This window comes from Apaloderma vittatum, unplaced genomic scaffold (assembly GCF_000703405.1).
Source record: "Apaloderma vittatum isolate BGI_N311 unplaced genomic scaffold, ASM70340v1 scaffold3596, whole genome shotgun sequence".
Lineage (NCBI taxonomy): Eukaryota > Metazoa > Chordata > Aves > Trogoniformes > Trogonidae > Apaloderma > Apaloderma vittatum.
This window is the reverse complement of record NW_009721075.1, coordinates 3,721-23,233: the sequence shown is the minus strand read 5'-3', so window position 1 is coordinate 23,233 and position 19,513 is coordinate 3,721. Positions and strand designations below refer to the sequence as shown.

Below are 19,513 nucleotides of genomic sequence, written 5' to 3'. Positions count from 1 at the left end.
GGACTAATTTCACCCAGTCCCACCGCCAACTCTACACAAAGACATAAACAAGTTTTGAGGGTAACTCAGTTTACAGATTCAGTTTGCATGCTTGAGCCCATAAGCATCTGCTTGGCAGCACTGCTTGTCAGCCTGTAACTCTGAAACACCAGCAACTGATGGGGCTGGTCACAGTCAGGCATGAACAACAAGGTATTTTAATAGCATATGTGGCTATGGTCTCTTCCTCTCAATCAGCCAGCAAGACAGAAAAAAATACCCACTGTAATGTGCCCAACACATGACCTAAGTTCAGCCAGCTGGGTTTCTGTATTAGGACCTGAAGACATGCTGCTGCTGGAGATGATCTCACCATGAACAGAGAGAGATGGAAGTCATCCTCATCTCCACAGGACATCCCTTTGATTCAGGAACCCACTGTTTGGCTATATGGTTGCTAAGTGGGATGCACTGAGGTTGGTCATTAAATGGCACATCTGAGATCTTAAAACCGATCACAGACTCACCAGCCAGCCCTTCTTCCAGTACTGGTGCCTGCCCACTGCCCAACACTCCAGGGAACAAGAAGAGTCTGACAAAAAGACAAACAGAGACAACACGGGGGGCTAGGGCACCCATAACGGAGGCTGTGTTTTGCTACCTGCAAAATTTCTTCCCTGTGAAAGCAGTATTTGCCACATTAAGTACTCATCTCATTTACTGTGGAAGGACTACTGCGATCTGCCCCTGAGCCATCAGAGCAACTCAAGGAGGTGACAGGAGATTCCAGTGACCAAAGATGAGCACTAGGAGGTGGAGGAAGCAGGACTTCGACAAAGTCAGAGAAAAAGTGCCCTGGGCTATCATGAGGCTGTGGCAAAGGCTACATTGCAAGAGTTTCACACACTGGGACACAGGGAGAACATCCAGCAGGTTTAGAAATACGGAGTGCTTGCTTCAGTCTCCACGGACTCAACCTTAGGTTTAGGTTGGCAAAGCAAACCTGACCTTGTTCTATGTGTCACCCCAGGGGACCAATGAGCACTGACTTGTTTTGAAAGGCTGCTCTGTGCCACTGAAAGCCTTCAGTGACTGCACTGCTCACCCAAGAAACAGAGCATAGATTCACCTGGACTTGCTGGATGACCACAGACAGGAAAAACATGCATGTCTTGAAGGTGAGGATCTTTGCCTTTAGAAATACATACATACAGCCCATTTCTCTGTAGTACATTCTTAATCCCCTGTCTGTTGCAGCTTGCCTGCAAAATCATGAAGAAACACAAGCATTAAAAAGTTTTATACACTTACATATATCTCTTTCCAGAGATGGAGAAAAGTCAGCCTTCCCTTGGAGGCACAGACTGCCCAGGTAGCCCAACAAGGGTCTCAGTTCACTGTCAGGCTTGCTAAGCCACCCAGTGTACTATCTCCCTGCTAACACGGGTAGTATTATCAAAACATCTAACAATTACTTCTTTGTTGCCCTCCCATCACTTCCTCCTACCAAAATACAAGGTCTTTTAGTGGATGGTACATGCTTGTTTTAATTTCCAGAGCATCACAACACTATTATTCATTCCTTAGAAAAGATGGATCACTGTACTCACATGAAAGATGCAAAGGGTGAAGTTCATTCTTAGTACTGTGTCTACAGTAACTGATGAATAAAATCAGTCAGTTGGAGTTTAATAGGCACAATTATACACAAAGCTAAGCAGGACAAAACCCTGAAAGCAACAGGGAAGAGTTGAAGGAGTTACGCAATATAGTGTTTCAATATGCCACAAAACTTCCAGAAAAACAAATTAAAAACCCACAGGTTCCAAGAAGTACACACTGACACAATCTTTTCTTTCTGAAACGACCTGCTCTCTCAAAACAGCACCAGTGCTCAGAGGTCATTTAAAAGTTCTTCGCATATGGTCAAATTCCACTTCTCATTTCCCTCTTCTGTCCATTTTAACTCATGGATCTCAACATAAACAGACATATAAAGGTTTGACTTTCTTTTGGTCTTAATCTTCTGTCTTGGTTTCACTGGGATGGAATCACAAGCCGGCCATGGTGTGCAGGCTGTTAGCAGTTTTGAGTCAGACAGGAGCTTAAACTGGGAGGGGTAAATGCCAGGACAGCTTATCCAAACTGGCTCACAGGTACATCCCAGACCATAAACATCATGCTCATCATAAAAGAGGGAGATCTGTTGATGACAGTAGTTCTCTCTTTTCTTCCTCCTCCCCATTCCAGGGTCAGCATCTCTAGAGGGGTTCACTAATCATTTTGCTCCCCAGGGTTGTTTTCCTGTTTATTGTGACTGCCATACGTGCACTGGGCTGAGTATAACTTCACATACTTTATACTGGCATTAGTATTAATATTGGCTGTGTTGTTTCATTAAATCTATTCTCATTTCATCTCACAGGTCTCCCTTTTTTTTCCGATCCCTCTTCTCAGCTAGGGAGGGGCCATCTGGTGACAGAACAACTGCTATTGTTTAGCTCTGCATACAGGCTAAACATAAACGTTGGATGCCAAATAAACTGTCTATTTGAGTGCTGACTTAAATAGCCCACCCAGGAGAATCAGGCAGAATTCTCTGCTATTTGTTTTCAGAGTTGCTTTTGGAGCTGTGGGCAGCTTTACTGCTCTTTGTTATTCAGTTTGTGCAGTTTATCACTTCGGGGCATGGGGTCAGAGGTGCTGCTCTGGTACGTTCTTTGGCATTAGGTTGTGGTATTGTACTTTCTTGTGTAATTACACCAATTTCTGACTTCTGTGGAATGGCAGCGAGCAAAGAGAATTCAGGATACACATGGAGATGCTTCTACCACCTTGCTATGTTGTCAGGTCTTCTGAATGCCTTTCAGTTCAGAGTAAAGCACTAGTACAGAGATGGGTACCATGCAGCCGCAGTGCCAGTTGCAGCAGCAATCTCAGTCCCTGGCCATGGGTGATGTGGGTGATGCAGGTGATGTAGGGACCCAAACAGGGCCCATATCCGTCGTCCTTACAGAGAAGAAGTGTTCAAGAAGAATAGGTCACGTAGGTCTACCAGGGATACTGCAGGGAGGAGAATCAAAGGTCACCCCTCAATCTCTATCCCTAAGTGACGTGCAAGATATATGCAAAGATTACAGCCATTGTGAAGGCAAGCATCTTGCTGCTTGGGTGCTCCTGTGCTTGAATAATGGAGTTAATGGTTTGAACTTAGAGGGTAGAGAAGCCAAGCACTTGGGACTGATAGCAAGAGAAGCAGATGTTGACAGAGGTCTCACAGAAGATGCTGTCTTGGGCTTTTGTCTGGTGGGTTTTTTTGGTAGCAGAGGGAGGGCTGTGAGCAAAGGCTCCTTGCAAAACTTCCAGAGCCTCTCCCAGTACAGGTAAAAGTCAGACCCACTTCCTGCCAAGGCAAGGCCATTCAGCACCTCTGCGATCAATATATTTAAGAGGTGAAACCTGCTGGGCCAGGCTCTTTGGCTTTTTATCTCTTCGTCCAGTTTTTTGTGCTGAGGAGTTGTTTGTTTGGGGAAGGGGAGGTGAGAGGAGAGCCAAATACATGGTCAGTGAGGAAAAGGGCAGAGAAGAGCACTGGAGTGGAGGGTTCCCCAGGGACCTGTGGCGAGATGGCACGTTAAGGTCCTGCAAACAGAGATAAACAGCAGTGAAACATCCAGGATGCAGCAGCACATGGAGGATCCCATGCCAGGGAAGAGAGAGTCCACACAGGAGTAGAGAACATGTCCAAAGCAAACCATGACCCCAACAAAAACCCACACTGGAACAGAGGACACTGCAGCCCACAGGTGGGAAGGATTCACATGGAGAAGGAGGACTGTTTCCCATGGGATGGACACCACATGGCATCAGGGGAAGACTGCAAGGACAAGGAGGAAGGATTGCCATGGGCACTGAGTAATGGCCAGACCACGCCACCCACCCTCTGCACCAATGCAGGGAAAAAGGTAGCCAGAAAGAAGGAAGGGGAGGTGTATATTGCTGCATATTGCTGCTCAAATGCAACAATATGCAGACAAACTCTGTTTCTCTGATTTAGCTGATTTGGTTAAACTGGTGGTGGTGAATTAAAATTTATGTTTTTCTCACCAAGTTTACTCTTTTTTTTTGCCCATGACCATAAGCGGTGAATGAATCCTTCCTGTCCTCTTGTTCGGTCCCCATGTGTTGCCTGATCTAGTTGACAGGTGGCATCCCTGGTGACAGGGAGGCTGGATTAAAAATGATCTCTAAGGTCCCTTCCAGTCTAGGCCATTCTATGATTCTAATCTCAATCCTTGAGCCTTTTTGTTGAGTTTTCTCCTTCCCCATTCCCAAAGGGAGGGGAGATGGGGGTGAGCAAGCAGCTGCATAGCTCTTGTTCCCAGCAGGGTAGGCTCACACCATGACAGAGGCACATCCCCTCACTCTCTGAAAGCAACTCCTGTGGAGCCTGAGGAACAGGTATCCCCGTAGGGACAATATCATGTATCACCTGGGCAAGTGGACAGCTACTGAGAGAGGGCAATAGCTGTGCAGGAGCTGATTTTTGCTGATCTGGACAACCCACAGACTCCACTGGACCCAGATTAACTCAGAGTTCCCGTGGCACAAGCGGGTAACAGCACACCACTGTCATATGCCAACACATCAGCATTATTCAAGCAGAAAGATGAGGCACCACTGCTGCTCAAATGCAGCAACATGCAGACAATCTCCATCCTTCTCACAGACTAGCATCTCCGCTGTGGAAAGCACATGTGACGAATCTGCAGAACTACTCCAGAAAAAGTGCTGCTCCAGTATCTAGCAGGCAGCCCCCGACAGTATAGGTGGGCTTACAACTCTTATTTATGAGACACAACAGCAATGGAAGTCTCATCCACAGGAGCCAACTGGAGCCATGCATTGACAGTGGGCAATCTGCTCAAAATTAGAAGGTCTCTGCCTCCAGCCAGGTGGGGACAACTAAGTTTATTGGACTGTGTGGCTTCAATGGCTTGGTCACATGAATATGAGGCTCTAGTGGACACAGCGCATGATGCACCCTCGTGTCGTCACACCATTAAAGGGACAGAATCCATTTGTATCTCTGGAGTGACAGGGGGATCCCAGAAGTTGCCCGCAGAGGAAGCCAAAGTGAGCCTGACTGGCCACAAGTGGCAAAAGTATCCTACTGTGACTGGCCCAGACACATCATGCATTCTTTGTGTAGATTATCTCAGGAGACGGTATTTCAAGGATCCAAGGGGGCACCAGTGCACATTTGGTGTAGCAGTGGTAGACACTGAGGAAATTAAACAGTCTCACTGTTTGCCACACATTGATTCAGTCTGCACTAGGGAAGAGTGGAGCTCCTAAACATTCGTAATATATTGACGACATCTTCTGTGGCAATACAGTGGAAAAATTTTTTTACAAAGGGAAGAAAGTAATTCAAATTCTTCTGAAAAACGGTTTTGCCATCAAAAGAGGCAAGATCAAGTGAACTGCACAAGACATCCATTTTTTAGGAATTTTCAGCAGGTGATAGAACAACTGCTATAGTGTAGTCCTGGATGTGAGTAAAATGTAGATGCCTTGTTGGATCTTATCATAAAATACACATTGTGCCAAAGAATGAGGTCCAGGCAAAACATCTTCAGGACAGCCCTTCTCTAAATGGTGACAAGCCCGGTTCCCAGGACTGCTCTTGTGTTTTCTTACTTACCTGTGGTTCACAGATACACTCCAGCAAAAGTTGAGGACAAGTGCTGTATGATTCTACAACTGCATTTTGACACTCAGCACATTTAGCTTGAAGGTTTGGAAATGGCAGTAAAGCTGGGACAAGGACAAAAAACCCACCTTCAGTCCATAGCTCCACCATTTATAAAAGAGGGCTTATATTTTGTCCCCATAGCACTGGAAAGCTATACAACATCTTCAGTGTCTGCAACTGCTGGAAGTACAAAGCACTTGGTTATACTGCACTGATTAGAATGCACAGTCAATGAACGATTAATTAGCTCTCCTACTCATAGTAAGTTTATTAGAGAGTTGGCTATACAATCTTTCTATATATAGCTCCCAGCTCACAAGACAGGGTTTTGCTAAAGGACATTGACAGAATCATTCAGCCATATGTGTACCAGGGTGTACACGAAAGGCACCAGATGGCTTCTGCTGTCTGAAAACGACACAGAAAAACTATCAGCCCCAAGGTTACACCTTCAGTGACAAAATCTGGATTTCTTCACTGGTGAGAAGCTGTGGCTTGGAAGAGCTACAAACGATTTCAGTGTGCTTGGACACCCGGCCAAAACTCCTCACTACCTCCCCAGCTTGACTATAAGCAACTCTGCATTTGCTCATCTTGGTTGCTGCTGTCTGCTAGGAAAGCACTCACAGACTCTCCCAAGATAGGTGTCTTACTGGATTGCTTGGATAAGAAACAGATGATGGTAGAAACATAGGGAAGGGAGAAACTGCTGTTGGCCAGAAATTCCTCTGGGGTAAGAGCTAGCAGCTGCTAAGTTTGAGGACAGATGAGCCAATTTCTTTGCATTGCTATGCTTGTTAATATAGTTCACATCCACACTGAAGATGCCCGAGCACTGTGCAATCAAGATCTAAAAAATCAGAATTGCAAGATAAAAACATTTTCTTGAACAAGGCAGCTGAATATTTAATCAAACATTAATAGCAAACAAAACTTCACCAATATGATCTTTCAGTTCCGTACTGAAAAGCTTTCATTCTTTGAGGAAAGGAGCCGAGTTCTCTCCTTTTGGAGACAAATTACACCAACACATTAAACCATCTAACAAGGTGACACTAACAGCATTAGCACTTGTGGAAGCCTGATCCAACAGCCAAAGCCACCATGAAAAATTTGGTATTGCCTTCAATAGGCAATACAAGAAAATGAGAAAAAAGCTACGGCTCGAGCTTAGTCACCAGCATTTCACTAAATCATTGTACAAAAGGCATGTAAACAACAGTGGATCACCAAGCTCTGACGAGATTTTTATACATTAAGTATTTTCAGCTGCCTGCTGATTCCCCACATCCTCGAGATGCTTCTGTATTGTGTACACCCTGGTTGTCTTTCTAGCCTGTGATGAACTTCATGATTTCAGTCCGAATTAAGTCAGCCAAGCATTAAAACATATCTGAGTGTTTTAATGAAACTGGAAGGAGGAAAAGAAAAAAAAAGTGAAGCAACTGAAATGCCTGCAATCCAAAGTGCACTAATAGAGAAACACACCTAAGATTTCTCATTCCCTTTATGACAGTTTCTTATTTTGTCAGCATAACTGCACAACATCTTACCTATTCAATGTTTTCACCAGCATTAGTACATGAGTACACGCATCAGCTTTTCCAGGAAACATTATCCCCAGCAGAAGTATGATTCTGCCACTGGCAACTGGGGAGGGGGAAATTATGCTGTTTGTCAGGGCCTTTTCCGTTCCTGCTTCCTCTCTCCTTTACAGTCGCCAAGAATGAGCCTCTGATTTCCTTCTGTACGCTTTCAACTCCAGCCACCTAGGCATCTTGTGCTCACACCTGTCATGGACATCTGGAGCCTGAGACTGGGACGAAGCCACTATAAGCCACTTAAGCAAAATACAGGCTTTTCAAAGCTATCTGATGCTTTTGGAAATATAATCTAACCCAGCCAGCTAAAACTGCTCCCGTGGCTTCGCTCACACCACCTCTTCAGGCTGTGGTTTGTCAGCAGTAATGCTGGAGGAAGGCTCCCAGAGAGGAGGCAAGGGTTGCAGGAGAGTTTCAGAAACACACCTGCAGGGCTGCAGACAGCCTCTAGCACGGCCGGGGTAGGACACGCACAACACGTAGGCAGCTGGAACCACCCTGCCTGACACTGGCCCCACAACTGTGCTGCCATCACCTTGCCCCTCCCTAAGAAAGCATTACATGCTTGTTGTGTCTTGCATTCAGACAACATGAGACTCCCATGTGCAAGGGTGTGGGAAGCATGCTCCACACGCATGGCACAAGGCTACGAAGAGCAAACCCCATGGGGAGACCACATCATCACTGCACAACAGCTTCCCACACCTTCTGCCTGCTCTTTTCACCCATGTATGACAGCCCACTTTTTGTTCAAACTTCTCTTTGGGTAAAACCTTTGAAGCACAGAGCAAGTAAATGTTTATATCAGCGTGTAACCTCCAACTTTCGACAACTGAAGTTTACTACATCCATCAAGAAGTCTTGGGTTTTACAAGCCCAACTTGCAGACTTTGAGGTCTTCCTTTCATGAACTTCACAAACTGCTGCTAGGCTTTCAGCAGAAAGCAGAGCTGTACCAAGAGCAGCCTGACTAGAGAGACTGAAAACAGCAGCACTGAAACCAATAAGGCTCGGATAATCTGGTTAAAAAAGAAATCTAAACATAGGGCAGACTCACTGAACAAAAAAACCACACAACCAAACCCAAAAAATCCCACCAGAAATAGAGAGGGGGGAAGGCAGTAAAGAACAGAGGACAGACCAAAGCAGGTGACGTTCCAGGTCACTCCAGGTGACATTCCATTAGTCACAGGGGTAGGAACACTGTCCACAGGTCAGTCCTGAGAAGCTCCAAGTAACAGAGACAACAGTTCTGCAGTCTACAGACCCTAGCAACACTTAGAGATGACTGCTTCCCTGCACAACACGTACAGTACTGCTCATTCATTTATTTAGCATGGCTACTTACAGGCTTAAATCTGAGAGAGGCTGATTTAGTTATTAGCACTGCCTTCACTTTATAAAGCCGCCTATGGTCATGTCAAGGCAGGAGTGCAAAAGCAAGAAGCAAGAGGCCAACATGACACCCCAGGGTGTCACTTCACATACACTTTGCCAGCTACTCAGCTTCACAGCTGTGAAAGCAGACACCTACCGTGAGAAAGCAAACCCCTTCCTTAGACACAGGCACAGAAAGTCTTTTACTTTCCCACTTTGCTGCCTTTTGTCTAGGGGACACAGGCTCCCTGAGGAGCCACAGGCAGACTGACATAGAATCATAGACCAATTCAGGTTGGAAGAGACCCTTGGGATCATCAAGTCCAACCACTGACCCTACACTACAAGTTCACCCCTAAACCGTATCACCCAACACCACATCTAAACAATGCTTGAACACATCCATGGAGGACGACTCAACCACCTCCCTAGGCAGTCTATTCCAGCGTCTGACCACTCTTTCTGTGAAGAATTTCTTCCTAATGTCCAGCCTAAACTTGTCCTGTTGCAACTTGCAATCATTCCCCCTGGTTCTGTCCCTAATTACCTGTGAGAAGAGACCAGCACCAACCTCTCTACAATGTCCTTTCAAGTAATTGTAGAGCATGATGAGATCCCCCCTCCGCCTCCTCTTTGTCAAACTGAACAGACCCAGCTCCCTCAATCGCTCCTCATAAGGTCTGTTCTCCAGGCCCTTCACCAGCTTTGTTGCCCTCCTCTGCACTCGCTCCAACACCTCGATGTCTCTCTTATACTGAGGTGACCAAAACTGAACACAGTACTCAAGGTGCAGCCTTGGGTACAGTCAGCCAGGGAAGGCTCTTGGAAAGGGCTGGGCAGGCAAAGAAGGCTTCAATCTGAGAAGCATCAGCTGACAGAGGGAAGAATCCACCTTCAGATCTTGGGAGTAAACAAGTAAGGGCAGCTCTTTCAAAGAAGGAAAGCATCAAGCCTTGTGAAGGACACACAGGAAAACCATGTGTTTAGGAAACTCAGCAAGTGCCTAGTTTCTTCTTCAGGTTACTGCAGAGCTGTAAAGGTGGTCACTCAGACAGGCTTATTGGCCACTGGCAGCACAGAAGCTGCCCCTGGGCTGTGACTGCTGAGAAGCCCCCAAGGTCCACTACACATATCCCAGCAAATGCTACCAGCCCATGGCAGCAACTCCAGCACGGGTAGGATGCACTAGACCTTAGGGTGACATGCCGAGGATGGACATCAGAGGCGGAAGGAGGAATTGGAGAGATGGGTGCATAGATACTGCATTTGATGTGCTGGCACTACACAGTGCAAAGCTGTTAACTTCTCCCTGAGAAACCCCAAGAAAAGCCACATCTTGAGAGCTGTTACAAAGGTCGATGGCCGTAAGCAGGCATCAGAGGTGGAAGGAGGAATTGGAGAGATGGGTGCATAGATACTGCATTTGATGTGCTGGCACTACACAGTGCAAAGCTGTTAACTTCTCCCTGAGAAACCCCAAGAAAAGCCACAGCAATCTTGAGAGCTGTTACAAAGGTCGATGGCAGTAAGCAGGAACAGCAGGCTAGGGAAAAGGAAAAATAAACCCTTCACTACAGTCCATCATAGTCACATGAGGAGCCAACACACAGCCCTGCAGCAATTATTGAGCCAACTTTATAAACGCAAAAGACAGCCAGCATAAAACTGACACTTCTGTTTAAAAAGCAGCACTTTCACCTCCTAGCACTGCAAGAAAAAGAGATCTGTTCATTTCTTGCCTGCAGTAGTCCCCCAAACACAGCACCGCTCTCTTCCCAGCTGCCTTAACATAGCTCCTTCCAGCATATATGCTGGCAAACCACAGCAGATTTAAAGCTTGAAGATCCAGGAACATCTACAGCTTGTCCTCGAGGCTCAGTCAGTTACTCCTCCAGGCAGCAAAGTCACTGCCCCACGAGGCAAAATAAGAGTTGGCTATTATTCATCCGCTGTGCTCAGTCCTGCAGAGCACTGCCACAGGAGTGTCTCTCTGCAGCAAGTGACCATGTCTGAGCAGAGTGCTCAAGGTGAAGAACCTCCAAGCCCTGCAAGACAGAGATCACTGCTGTACACCATACACCCTGCAAGCAAGCCACAGGGCTTCGGCTCCGCTTTTTGCCTCTGGACAGATGCTATTCTGCCATGTTTTCACATTATTAGAGCAGTTTTGCACTGAGCTTTCACAGTGCATTTCGTATTTTCTTCTAGAAGGAAGGCTACATGATCTAGGTAGCTGCACTTACCAGTCTCACTTGTGGCAGCCCCAGGCTTTGACAAAGCACCACGTGATTTTTCAAAAGCACTTGGTGTGCTCCTCACTCTGTTCCCATTTATTTCAATCCCACAGTGATTTGCATGGGAGCAGAACAGAGCCACCCATTCCTGAAAATCCACACCTGCACAGTGCAGACTCAGTATAGCACACCCTTGCCCTTGCTTTCAAGGACATCCCCATCAGATTCACAAATACTGCTTGAAAATACATTACCGCAAAGAAGTGTGGTGACTGGCAAAGGGAGATAATTAATGCACTCCTATTAAACATTTACAAACTTTATTTATTAATTTTATCTACTGTAAGATTTGAGGGGCACTCAAAAGGAGATAAGAGCATCTGTACACCCCTTTTGGGTGAGTTTAGAGACAGACAGCTGTTTAAAAGGCAGGTCAGGTGTTAAGACAGTGAGCTCTGCTGCAGAAACAGCTTTCTGCTACCAGGATTAAATGTCAAAAATATTTGATTTCTGAGAAGAAAAAGAAGTTGCATGAAAATCTTTGAGATAAATTCCTCTTTCCAACACAGCTTAAGGAGGAGTATCAGGCTGCTTAACGTTGACCAAGTCAAACCTGAAATCGGTCAAACCAGAAACTAGTGTCATGCTTCCCTGCCCTCACTCTTGCTTTCACCTCTCCAAGTAAAATCAAGAGAGAACTTTGGTGGCTGTAATAATACATGTGTTTTTAGAGCCAGCGCTTCAGAGTTGCATCTTAGAACACATCACAGTTATTTCAAGCTTGGACTATAAATTTCTTTACTGTCAAGCAACCAGATTTCTACTGGCTTAGGTTCTCCTAAAGAGCATTATCTATCCTTGATTTAGGCTCTTCTAATCCTGCAGTCTCAGACAGTATTGGTAGAAATCAGCTCTTAGGATTCAGACCACGCAAATTTTAAGAGTCCACTATAAATATCTGGCATATTCAGAGCCTTCAGCCAACCAATGCAACACAACACGTGCATATTTAAGGTATCTAAGAGAAAGTACTGCCTTTGATTTTATTTCCCAAACATATACCCATTGTTTCTAAATGAAGCAACTTTTAAATCCAGCCCTGCTAATTTTGAAATCTAAAATCATTCTGAAGCCCAAACTGCACCCATTCAGCCGAGATGGATACACCATGATGCAAGCCCACGTTGCTGGATGTTGCTGCAGTCACTAGCAAAGGCACGACAACCTCAAATTGCTTGGTCAGATCCCATGAGTGATCCAAGGAGGGAAAGGGATGAGCACATGAACATATCCAACTCTCTTCACCAACAACATTTACAATAGGTGCTGTAACAAATCATGCCCTAAACCTTCCTTTATTATTTTCCTAGTTTAATATCACTAAAGGCCTGACCCTGCAAGGGCCTCTCTGTATCCCAGAGGGCTCCATCCCTTCCCACAGGTTGCAGGTACATCTTCTCAGGCTTTGGTAGGACTAATGGGTACAAGCAGGGCTGCCACGCCTCTGTTACATCTTTTACAGCATGAGGCTCTGCTTTGCGGGTGTGGAGAAAGTGCAATGAACTCGGAGCAGGACTCTCCCAGACCACAGCATTTGGGAAGCGTTGCAACGGCTGCATACTGAGCCTCAGCTCCACACCCAAACAGGGGGACAAAACTGTCTCAGAGCCTCTGATCTTAATGGAACCTCCTGGAGTTACTGGTATTTCAACTCTTTTTTCTTATTTCACTCCTCATGCAAAGAGGCGGAAGCCAGGGGGAACAAGTTGCTCTGCCACAGTCATCCCACCTGTGAGCAGCTCTCAACCTTACCTAGTCAATGCAGCAGCCACATGTCCTTATCTGCAACCTGCTCTATTCCATGGCTGCTTCCAAGAAACACAAACTCCAACACCTCTCCTCCTCCTGAGCAACCAGGGCCTCCTGGCTGACTTCTCACCCACCAGGAAGCAGCTAAAAGAGGAAGATCTATACAGACTGTCCTTCCAAGCAGGTGGCACATCTGAATTCTCAGCTGTTACAGGGTTTATGATTAACAGGCACGCCACAGCAAGCACCAAGATCTCTGGTCCCTGTAACCCTGTGCTGAAGTTCAGGACAAGTGGATTGATGGTTGAAAAGAAAGACCAGTGAGTGCAGAGAAATCCAGGGGATCCAGATCAGATGTTTGGTGGGGTTTTTTGTTGTTGTTTTGGTGGATTTTTCTTGCTTTTTGAAAGAGAGTAGATCAAGTGATGCTATCTCTAGCCTTACAGGTAGGAGCAGGCAGATTCCATGATTGACACAGAAGCAACACTACCCTGCATATTTGCATGCAGTCACAAAATCTGGTAAAAAAAACCCATGGTTTTGTCTGATGCATATTACCAGAGGAAAGGTTCGAGGCAAATTCAGCACCAGACATTTTCCTGTGACTCTCAAAACATTTATTACCAGAACTCAGGTTTTCTCACTAGAAGTAGTCAAATGAAATCCAAGTGACTTGCACTGACAAAAAAAAAATCTCTAGACCAGAAAACAAGATCAGCATCTCAGATTCAAGGACTTTTTTAAAGCTAACAGCCAGCTAGTTATTTCACACTCCTCTATAATTCAGCCCTGAAGAAAATCAATCCAAGTGAAATTATATGGCTGAAGTGGAAATTTAGATATAGAGAACAAATTTCTTGTTTCCTAAAATTACTGCAGTACAAAATTCTTACTTTCCATTAGAGACATAATGTATGTCTGATAATGCTCAGGAAATTAATCCAACTCAGACTGTTTTTACAGAATAGTGGTCTCAATACTTTACGACTAAGATCACCAAACTGGTTCTCCTAAGGTGTTGTCAGAGACTCTGGGGACTCCCAAGTGCATTACAACCCAAGCAAAAATTAGGACAAGTCAGACAGAAGCTTTATTAATTATGGTCATTGTGAGAGAGCACTGGGACAGTGTCTCTCCCTCTGCATCCCTTTCAAGCGACTGCAAAGACACAAACTATAGACTGTTTTGGGGGCAGAGGGAGAGGGGGGAAAAAAAAAAAGAGGAGAAGAGAGGAAAAACAATCATTTCAATATTAAAGTCAAGTATTAAACCCTGAAAAGGATGGACCCCTCAGGTAGCTTGTTAACCACCACAATTCAACAGAATGAAACACTATTTACATAGTGTGACAATGTGGGGAAATGGCTTTTGGTGGAACCTACAGGGCTGGCACACTCATTATCACCCTAGCTCAGAAGGGTGAAGTTGGAAACAATCACAGGCTGTTAGGTTTTAGTCAAAAAGGAACGTTCTTTTACTTAGGATAAAATTCATAGACCCTTTTAATATTAATTTTACCACCACAAAGTAAAATCCAAGGAAAGGGCACTTCCAGAAAATAATCCTCTACCGACTCATAGTCTTTCCGTAGCATGCGCTTCCCCAGTAATTTCTGTTCTCTCTGTGGAGACGCACAAGAATCACTCTGCCAGCTGCTATCCTGTCTCTATATTACATCCACAAGCTCAGCTGATGTGACAGCAAACATATCTTTTTAATTAAAAAAATTTCATTTCAAAAGTTGCCCTCTGAAGGACTCCTCTACTAGGAACTGACAAAACATTTATGTGCCCATTTGATGTTTCTGTGAGCATGAGAAGCGAAACTGAAATCTCAGCAGAACAAGAGAAGAAAAAAATATTTGGAATACATAGCAAGGGGAAAAAAAGGGAAGAAAAGTCTTTAGAAGCATTCACCGCAAAGAAAGTAACTCTTCTCCCACTGTAAGTCATTAGTAAAATCTGCAGGCTTTGCAAGGAGAACAGGGTTAGCTCCATGTTCAGTGCATCGCAAAGTCCCAGAATTTTACTCACAAGCAGACATCATCCTGGGAAGCAACCATCTCTGATTAAGCAACATCATCATATAGTCTGAAAATTGTAACTGAAGATTCTAGCATGCTGGCAGCATAAGCCTCGTGTACACATACACACAAGAAAAAGCGAAAAAGAAAGGGAAATTTCCTCTTATGAACACAGACCTGGGCAGCAGAAAGGAGATCACTCCATCCCTCTGAAGTCACCTAGCCTTCAAAATATTCAAGAGTCCCACCACATTTTCATGTCTTGATGTTACTCTCAAACACAGCCAAGCCCCTCTCTACAGTAAGCATTTCTGAAGTCCAGAGGGTGCTCTCTGGTGGCTGCCTGGAGCGGACTGCGGGTGTTGTCACTGCCTCAAGCAGCGGGAGATGCAGCTCACTTTCAGGGCGGGGCAGAGGTCAGACACTTCTAGCTGCCCTCACAGGCCAGGCAGAATCAAGCCATACCACAGTAAAACCTTAAGAAGTCTCAACCCTCACTGCAGTGTCTGACAGAAGTTGATGACTCTGCAAGACTCTCAAGTTCCAGGCATTTCTCCCTTTCTCCACCTCAAGCACGGTCTCCCAACAGTCTTCCATCATCTTCAACAGCCTAGGACTCATGCCCTACATGTGCATCTTCACTTCTTACCAGATGTGGCTTCATTCATAGATCCACAACTAAGAGAGAGTGAGAAAGATTATCTTTGATACGTCTTCCTACACAGAAGGTGTAAGGTCATTTTAATCCCGTGCAGGAGAGGTGAGGGTAAAAGAGGACTCAATTCTTCTTGTTCATATTCGCAAAGGAGAACCGAGAAATTCAGTTCCCACTGCCACAAGCTAAAGCAGACCCAGACAAAGCAGTGCGTGGGACGATGCTCTCCCCAGTTTACTGCTGTCATAAAGACTGCTGTGACTGTTCACCATAAGCTAAGAAAAGGAAGCTGTTCCTTGCTCTACTGCACAGCCCTTCCACCTGCCCCAATCAGCAGAAACCTCACTGCAGGGATAGCCAGTAGTGCTGTGTCAGTAGAGAAATTCTCCAGGATAGTCACAGGCTCCCGAGAAAGCAGCACTGCAGAACCTTTTTCAGAATAAAAAAAAACCAAAAAAACAACCCTGCAGGATAACTGGGAGTCAGTGTCACATCTTAGTGACAGTCCCTTAGTTTAAGGGCTAGAAGATGATCACTTGGGATCAAACCCAAAGAACTTTTTATTTCCATTTCCAAATCTCAGACTGTCCCTCTTCTAGAGGCCTAGCTAAAGGCAATATTACCTAATCACGAGAGGTCTGCAATTCAGCATTCAGGATTCATGAGATCCGTTTCCAGCTCTCAATCTTCTACTTGCTGTGAAGCCTCTATTTTTCATTCTCTGCTTATGTCTGCTTTATCTCACAGGTAAAGGGCAGGCTAGCCCAAAGATGTTTCTCCGACTGCAGCACTTGGAACAGTACTGAATTTCTGGGACCTGTGCACTAGAATCAGGCAGCTTGTTAGGCAATTTGCAGGATAAAGTATTCTCATCAGGTTGGGCAGAATATTCACTAGGCCTGGCTTCCTTTTACTAAGCATCTTATTTATTCCAGGGCCTAAATTTACAGAGTTCTGAAGAAGATGGTTGTACACAGAAGCATTCCTGATAATCCCAACCTCTTTTCTGTAACTGTCTGGCAAACTTTTGTAGGAAACGAAAGAAAGGCCAGATTCAAGGTCAACTCCTAACAAATCTGGTGGCCTTCGATGAGAAGGTCACAACATCAATAGACAAGGGAAGAGCAACTAATGTAGTTTACTTGGACCTGAGCACAGCCTTTGACATTGTCCCACATGACATCCTGGTCTCCAAGCTGATAAAATATGGGTTTGATGGATGGACAACTCAGTGGACAAAGAACTTCCTTGAGGACTGCACCCAAGGAGTGGCTGTCAATGGGTCCATGTCCAGGTGGAAGCCAATTACAAGTGGAGTCCCTCAAGGATCAGTACTGGGACCAGTCTTGTTTAACATCTTCATCAGCAACATGCATAGTGGCATTGAGTGCACCCTCAGCAAATATGCCGACGACACCAAGCTGTGTGGGGCAGCTGACACGCTGCAGGGTAGGGATGCCTTCCAGAGGGACCTCAGCAGGCTGGAGAGGTGGGCCCAGGCCAATCTCATTAAGTTTATCAAGACCAAATGCAAGCTGCTCCACTGCGGTCAGGGCAATCCCAAGCACCAATATAGGCTGGGCAGTGACTGGCTTGGGAGCAGCCTTGAAGAAAGACTTGGGGGTTCTGGTGGATGAGAAGCTCAAGACAAGCCAACCATATCCGGGCTGTATCAAGAGGTGCGTGGCCAGCAGGTCGAGGGAGGTGATCCTCCCCCTCCACTCCACTCTCGTGAGGCCCCACCTGGAGTACTGCGTCCAGTTCTGGAGCACAAGAAAGATCTGGACGTGCTGGAGTGTGTCCAGAGAAGGGCCATGAGGATGATCAGAGGGCTGGAGCACCTCTCCTATGAAGACAGACTGAGAGAGTTGGGGCTGTTCAGTCTGGAGAAAAGAAGGCTCCAAGGAGACCTTATTGTGGCTTTCCAGTATCTCAAGGAGGCCTACAAGAAAGCTGGTGAGGGGCTTGTTAGGATGTTGGATAGTGTTAGGACTAGGGGGAATGGATTAAAGCTAGAGATGGATCAGTTCAGATTGGACATTAGGAAGAAGTTCTTCCCCATGAGGGTGGTGAGACACTGGCACAGGTTGCTCAGAGAGTGGGTGGAAGCCCCATCCCTGGAGGTTTTTAAGGCCAGGCTGGATGGGGCTCTGGGCAACCTGGTCTAGTGGGGGATGTCCCTGCCCATGACAGGGGAGGTTGGAAGTAGATGATCTTTAAGGTGCCTTCCAACCCTGGCAATTATATGATTCTTTTAAACCCAGCATATTCAGCATCCAACATCTACCATTCCATTTTGAGAAAAAGAAACAGAAAGACACACTAACAGACGAAAGGAGCAAAGAAATCAGTTAGGTCAGATTTGCACCCACTAGAGGGAAACACAGCTATTTTGTACATATTGCACACTAACAAGGTAAGCCCTACAGAGGGTAGTCTGCAGTTTAGAGCAGTAAGACATCATCTTTCCGCAGTAATGCACAGATGGATTTTTATTGTATTACGGAAACAAATACCTGTATCTTTATCACATGCCAAAACCAAGAAGTTAAAAGAAGGTGAACTGGAACGCTAACATTCAAAATAAAGTCCACAGGAAAGGCTTTGGAGTTTCTCAAAACAATAATACATGTCTAAACCACTCCACCCTGGGAAGAAGAGGCATTAGCTGCCCCGTGAGTCTGCACATACATAGGTTCTGCTCATCGGAACATTCTGAAGAAAATGTAACTTGAGTCTGAGGAACACAAGGCTACAATGACCTTCTACATTAAGAAAGCACGAAGGGGTGAAGGCACAAGTCACTAAGAGATTCCTAAGATGGGAAAACAAAATTTGGCCAAACCCATGTTTATCCTCCACACTTACACTCAACGCAGACCTCTCTGATATAAGTGGCAAAATTCCCACAGCAACTGAACAAGTGTAGACATAAGGGTACTGTGCAATTGGAAAGCTAAAGCAGAAGACACTTGTGACTCATGGCTCTCTCTTCACTTTTATAAAAAAGCAATGTAATGCCAAACAACAAAATCTGCCCTGAGACCATCTGCACTTGCCTCTGTTTTGAGGCATTTCCCAGAAGAACTGAGCAGGCCTGCCTCCCCACCCATGCTACTCAGCTTTAGCTTTCCAGAACCAGCAACTATTATTCAGCACCACTACTGTGTTATCACACACCATCTTCAGCCCTGTGAGCTGCTCCAGCTCTGGAGTAACCAACACAAAGCAGCTTCCATAATCTTCCCAGTCCACCAGCCTCACAGCAGTTTAAAGCACATATAAAAGGCAGACTTACCTGGCTTGCTTCCTTCGCAGTCATGCCCCAGTTGGCCTTTGGTGTTCAGGCCACAGGTATACACTTCCCCATCTTCTAACAGGAACACAGAGTGGTTTCCTCCACATGCCACCTCCTTGACATTTCTGTCATGAATGAATCCATACACCTGTGGCTCAGGAACGATGACCTGGAGATTGCTACCTATCCCAGGCCGTCCGAAAGACGAGTAACCCCAGCATAGCATTTTTTCTCTTTTCAGCAAGTCATGTATCCTTCCTGGGCAAGAGAAACAGGGGAAGGAGCAGTGAATGAAGCAGGTAGTCAACAACTCACCCTACAGAGATAAGCTGCTCAGAGCAGGAGTGGAAACAACCAAAAAAGGCATTTCCTGCATGATTGTCAGGCTTGTGGACTGCCAGTAAAAAGGGATTTCCACCATTACGCAGATAAGAGGAATCAAGACAGCTCAGCTCAGGTACTGAGTCAGCATCTTCACACCCTGGCAGTAGAAGCGTTCTGAAACACAGCAGACCTGAGCTTACATCAGCAAAATCACACTGCTTCAAAAACCAAAAAGCAACCAAGCTCCTCAAATAAACTGCAATGTTTTTTAAACTAACAGGTCCAAACCTGATTTTTTAGAGTCATAGCGTCATATTTCAGACCACTTTTTAAAAAATGTCTCATCCTGAACAGACCAACATAGGTATTTGTGGTATAGTGGCCCGAATCTGGATTTATTGGGAACAATAAAGTGGTATTTTGCTGAACTGAACACATTCTTGCAACCCTAATAT

General features: G+C 45.5%; 1 protein-coding gene across 1 annotated transcript in view; it reads right to left on the bottom strand.

The window, feature by feature from the left end:
* Window positions 1-18,989, bottom strand: part of HERC3 (HECT and RLD domain containing E3 ubiquitin protein ligase 3) — a 49,034-nt gene extending 30,045 nt beyond the window's left edge. The window contains exon 1 of the mRNA XM_009871219.1: window positions 18,735-18,989. Within this exon, the coding sequence (XP_009869521.1) occupies window positions 18,735-18,960 (226 nt within the window). The 5' untranslated portion in view covers window positions 18,961-18,989. The remainder of the gene's footprint in view (window positions 1-18,734) is intronic.
* Window positions 18,990-19,513: the final 524 nt, after the last annotated feature.